At 38.9% G+C, this 6,000-nt stretch overlaps 1 protein-coding gene across 1 annotated transcript in view; it reads right to left on the bottom strand.

The window, feature by feature from the left end:
- Positions 1–2,271: 2,271 nt before the first annotated feature.
- LOC106098971 (uncharacterized) overlaps positions 2,272–6,000 on the bottom strand; it is a 242,365-nt gene continuing 238,636 nt past the window's right edge. The window contains exons 11-14 of the mRNA XM_019351513.2: positions 4,902–5,204; positions 4,532–4,801; positions 4,327–4,410; positions 2,272–4,180 (exon numbers count right to left, since the gene is read on the bottom strand). Coding sequence (XP_019207058.1) covers positions 4,117–4,180; positions 4,327–4,410; positions 4,532–4,801; positions 4,902–5,204 — 721 coding nt within the window. The 3' untranslated portion in view covers positions 2,272–4,116. The remainder of the gene's footprint in view (positions 4,181–4,326; positions 4,411–4,531; positions 4,802–4,901; positions 5,205–6,000) is intronic.

Below are 6,000 nucleotides of genomic sequence, written 5' to 3'. Positions count from 1 at the left end.
ATGATAATTGCAGTGATGATACTCAACATCTCTGACTGGGATTTTAGGTTTTGTCAAATCAGCTAACACAAAGAAAATCTGGACTTCCCATGATGCTCTGCTTTCTTCTCCACTCCCATCTTTTCAGCCTGATGCTTTTATATGTAACTATAGCATGTCCTTAACTTTTGTCTTCTCTCTCCTTGAGAGATTTAGAGTGGATGGCCTGGTTCTTCAGTGTGTCTGTGCTGAGTTGAGTATAAAGAGTGTCCTCCTGTTAGAGAAACTCTCTGACGGTTGAACAGGTAGTTCAATCTGTACATGTCTGTCTCTTTCACTCAGAAACATGTGTCCAGATTCATGGATTCAATCAGTTGATGTTTTAAACTCTTCTAAATGATTCCTTGGGAACTTCTTCCTCTTCAGTCCATTAATGATGGAAGCTACAATTATTCCAGGATCCATGTTGTTTTTCTGTCCTTTTCCACTCAAAGTTATTACAAGAAGTGTTGTTAATTGTTCTTTATGAATCATGCAAACAGTGTTATGTTAATATAAGTGTTGTATTAGAAATTTCAAGGATGACAAAATATAATATGATTAAAAATAGTAAGCTACCTCAAATTGCTTTTTAATTTAGTAGAACTTGAAATGTTTTTCAGTTTGTAAACAATTAGTATTGCAGTCAGGAACATCAAGTTATTCTTAGTACTGTATAGTTGCAATGAATAAGTTGTCCTAACATAGTCATCTTAAGTAAGCTTTACTCAATTTTTTTGAGGCACTGAGTTTGCATAGTGGGTTTTTTTTAGTTCTGGGAACTAATTAGATTTTACAGTGTACTCAAAGGTAGATTTGGTGGACTTGGTCTGCAGTGCCATCAATCCTCAAACTCACATTATCTCGTTGATGTTACTGCAATAAAATTCCCTCCATCCATCACTCATCCCAGCTGATCCAGAGTAAGAATTGATTTAATGATAATCCCAAAGGCTGAGATACGCATAAGTATGACTTTAGTTTCTCCAACCAGACAGCTGACTGCAGATCAGAAGAATGAGGGTTGCTCTGATGGTTGGATAATACCAAGAGCCTTATTGGATATTTAAGCTTTCACTGCAAACTATGACACTCTCCAATAGAAAATCACATCATGCTTTAAGTCATCAGAACTGTAGCTGCAACACAATAAAAGCCAAATTTAGTTTTTTACATTTTTAGTTTGTTTTATTTGGTAGTAAAATCTAACAAAGGAGATGTCAGGAAGGACAACACTTTATCGACATATACAGGCAACATATTAAAGGGTTATTTTGCTGGCAGCCCAGCAGTTAAAATGTTTTCATATTAACATATTGACACATTTGAATCTTGAAAATATGCACTCATTGTACAACCTGTGTAGTGTGTGCACTATATATGGAAATGTATATCTAGAAGCTGATTCATCAGGAACTGTTGTTTCTCATTCAACCCTTTATTGATTGAGAGTGTCTGTTTGGTACATCCAGTCTGTGAGGGCCTGTGGTTACTGGGTTTCTCTCTTTTGTTCGCAACTTATAGATGTTACGGCATCTTCGTGTTACTTGGTTTGAGTGGACAGCATTAGCTTAAACGTGTCCATTCCCCTGACCACTGCTGCCCATGGTCCTGATTAAAAGCTGGAATAATGCTATTGATTTATTAATATATATTATTTCTGCACTTTCTGCCTGTGTGTGTGAGTGAGAGAATGTGAGATACTGTGCAATCACAAATTCATAAGCCTCTGATAGCCATGTAGAGTCATAGCTTTGTTTCTAGCTGCACGCTTTACTGTGTCTGGTGTTAGTGTTTGTACAGAGTACCTACAGGAAAACCTCTCTAAAATGTGTGCACATTATTCTGCCAATTCTTTCCTCTGGTCACTGTTTAGGGGCTGAAATCAACTCACAACAGTACATGTGTTTTGCAGTGCTCATTGAAATGACTTGTCTTCTGAATTTTCTTTTTTTTTTTTTGAGTTGTTTGTTTGTTCTCACATGATGCAATCCAATTTGCATTTCTGCTATGAAATCAGGTTTGTTTCTCTTCAGTACTTAATACTAATTTTCCAGAATGTTTGACCTTTTAATTCTTCCATGAAATATGCTGTGTTGGATACATGCCATCAGTGTGACGCAAATAAATCATTGTAAACAAATATTCTATAAAATCTATAAAATATAGAACAAAAAACATATTTTGATGTATAGGAGGAAGATCAGTCACACTTAAATCAGGCTGAAGTAATAGAGTGAAAAAACATAACTGTACAAGGGAGCTGAATTTGCTTTATTACTTGTTCATCTGGATACTGGTGAGGTAAATTAGGGTCCATCCTGTTGGTGCTCTTTAGTATGTGAGGCCAAACAATTTTAAATCTAAATGCTCCGATCTTAATTCTTAAAGTCAACCTGGTCTTAAAACTTTCGTCAGCACCTGAAGCGGACTATGATCCTGCAACATGAACATGATTTACTACAACTATAAACAGACATTTGGCCTTTTATTATTTATTCCCTGAGTCCATTTGCAGCTGTAAACTAATATGGTAGAAGGTTTTGTTAACAAGTTCCATTAATGAGGAAAACTGTCACAGAAAAAATAACCACTTTCACCCATGTCATGTAATATAAAATATGAAAACCGATATATGTTAACATGTTTATGGCCATTTGTTCCAGTTATGTCAAAGTACCAAACATAGTTTTCTCCTGATTGCTCACTTATTGCATCGTTCCTCTGAGAAGTAATTATAGAGTCTCTCTACTCTGTCCTGACTGAAAAATGCAGAGTAGAATAAGTACAGTTATCACAAAAGTACAATGAATAAATATGGCCGACTCACTGCATTGATTAAAAAAAAAAAAAAAAAGTTGGCCTTTTTGTTTTGTCTCAATAGTCTAACAAAAAATAAAATAACTGAATCACCATTATTACAGAAGTTTCAGATCAGGATGGTCATCTGTCAAGGTTCAGCTGAAAACAGGTCCCCGGTAGCTGCCTGCAGGACTCTCAGGTTTAACAGGTAAATATAAAACTGAGCAAATTAAAGGAGTGTAAAACAGCTGGGGAACAAAGCACAGCTGAAACCAATCAGGATAATGAGACCACATAAGCAAATATAAATACATTATACCAGAGCCAAATCAATATCAAAATAAAACAGGAAGTAACTACATGAAGGATCACATGCCAAAGATAAAAACTTGACAACATGATACAAATGGACACAGGTGAGGCTGTACTTAACTGAAACACAAAGTAGTAAATCTAAACCAATACTCAAAATGTAAACAGAACCCAAAGTAAATGCTGCCTAGATATACTACCTCCCTCTGTCCCATCTGGGACTCTTACCAGTGTTGATCCCACACTGAGGCAAGTTTGTGTTCCATCCTATTTTGCTGAGGTAACTCCTCTACTGAAGAAACAGAATATTGTTGCCAGCTCTACTGTTAATTAAGGCCTTCTTTTAATCTAACATTCAAAATCTTGGAGAAATATTTGATTCTCCTCTGGGCCTTGACTCAAATGTAAAATCATTAATTTTTCTTTAATTTAAGCAACATTTCTAAATAAGGTCTCCATAGCTGAACTGGAAAAAATTGTTCATGCATTTGTGTCATCGTGTTTAGATTATTGTTATGTCCTGTTTACCAGCTTGAACAAATCATCTCTTTCTCGACTCCCAAGCTACACAAAGAAACAGTCTACCACCACAACTACATTTTCTTGACTCTGTGGATTGTTTTAAAAAGCAGTTAAAAACTTTTCTGTTTAATCAGGCTTTTTGCTGAGATTTATTTATTTTATTTTAAAAGTACCTATTAACTTTACTGTATTTTATTATTATGTTATGTATCGTCTATTTTGGCACCTAACGTTCTTGTTTATTTTAGCCTTTTGTCAACAGTACTTTGTGACCGCTTGTCTGTGAAAAGCGCTTAGTAACTTTACTTTACTTACTTACTTTAATGGAGCTCGATTAGACAATTGAGCTCCATCAAAGAAAAATCTGTAGCAGCTGAGAAACAAAAGATATATCAGGATGAGATACATCCTGAGCCTCCATATAAACTGTCTTCTTAAAACAACTACTTGATGATGATTCCTTCATATCTCAAACTGCTTGTGTTCCTTGAAGGCTGCTCTGTGCACGATGTTGTTGCTGTAGAGTCTAGAAAGAGACCAAAGCAGAGAGAGCAGACGTCACTCATTCACTCAGAACAACATGAATCCATGTGAGCTCAGACTGTGAATGATTCCTCTGAGAGTCTGAGGAGAAACTCCTTCACTGATGGGGACTGATTCATGTTGGCTCACCGCACACAGTCGATGGAGGGGTTGATGGAGAGCAGCTGCAGTAACACATCAGTCGAAGCATCAGTGATCTGATTGTGACTCAGACTGTAACACAAACACAACAAGTGGCTCTAATTGATCACTGCACATTATATTATTGTAGTGTGTGTGAACCGGCTGATGGTTATTGGTGCCTCCCAGAGAAGGATCAGTGTGTGACACTCACTCCAGGACTTGGACTTTGTGCAGATGTGTGATGAGAGGGAGCAGCAGCTGGTCAGTGAGCTGACAGTGACTGAGGTCCAGCTCTGTCAGCCCTTCACACGAGTCCAGCATCTGGACCAAAGCCCCACAGGCCCTCTGATCCAGCGTGCTGTGACTGAGATCCAGCTCTCCACCCAGAGCTCTACACAGGGACACCGCCCGCCTCACTGTGTCCCTCTCACTGTTCTCAGGAACCAGAGACAGCAGCTGGAGGAGGACAGTTTTACTGACTCTAAACAGGACAAACAGAGCAAAGAGAAACTGTCAGGATGCATCAACACCAGTGTCAACGAGCTTCTCTCTGGTTTAGACTCTTCAGTGGTCTTTCCCACCTGAGACGAACCCTGTGGAGGACAGGAAACAGCAGGTCCAGCACGCTGTCCTCCACCTCACAGTCTTGCAGGTTGAGCTGTGTGTCCCGGCTGCTGTGTGTCAGGATGGTGGAGACGGCCCTGCAGTCATCAGCAGTCAGACTCAGAGGCTCAGGCTGATCCTCCTCTGGTAGCTCCACACAGGAGGAGCAGGACAGATCCAAGCTGTGCTGCAGAGTCCTCAGCAGGCCTGACGCTGCCTCCTGCTGGACGTCACAGGCAGCACAGCACTGGATGAACCTCAGCAGCTGATTCCTGTCAACACTGTAATAAAAAAATACAGGCAAACATAAACCAATTCATACACAGATACAATTATGACTACTCAGTTTACCTTAGCTGATCAGTTACTAACATCAGCTTCAAATCCAAATATCGCAAACTAAAAATAAAACACAGGAAATTAATTTAAAGGAAATTTATTGTCCATTTCCATTTTTGCCTTCATGATAATGTGCGCTTATTTGTCAAACTTGTTAATACTGTAAGAATGTTAAAACTCTCTTTCACTGAGAAGATAATGGGGATATGGAAACTCCTAGAGCCCAACCTTAAGCTAATTGCACAAGTCACCATAAAGTACAGGATTTATCAAGGAGAGTCCCCACTACTGTATAAACTATTGCCACCTGCTCTACATCAGGGACATCAAGCTGTTTGCCAGGAGTGAAGAATAGCATTGCCGACAGGTAAAAGTACCTTTGAACAAATGGCAACCATGAAGAGGCCATTGGGAAAGATGCGTCTGCAACATAACCTCAGAAAGTAAGGCAAGTCTTGAAGAGTCAGCTGAATTGGAACAACAGGATTGGGGCAATCACCACCTATAGGTATCCTGCTGTGATTTTAGCTGGCCAAAGGAGGAGATAGAAACCACTATCATTAAGAAAAGAAATCCCCTTGCTATGTGTGATATGTTTCACCCCAAATCCAGCACCCTGAGACTGTATGCTAAGCAAAAGGAACAATGCCAAGGACTAGTGAGTGTCAGAACAACAGTCCAGGGTAAAAAAAAAAACAAAAATTCAAAAAGGAAGTGGCTGATATTGAGAAATCCAGC

Source organism: Oreochromis niloticus, linkage group LG23 (genome assembly GCF_001858045.2).
Source record: "Oreochromis niloticus isolate F11D_XX linkage group LG23, O_niloticus_UMD_NMBU, whole genome shotgun sequence".
Taxonomy (NCBI): Eukaryota; Metazoa; Chordata; class Actinopteri; order Cichliformes; family Cichlidae; genus Oreochromis; species Oreochromis niloticus.
This window is presented reverse-complemented; position numbering and strand designations above follow the sequence as displayed.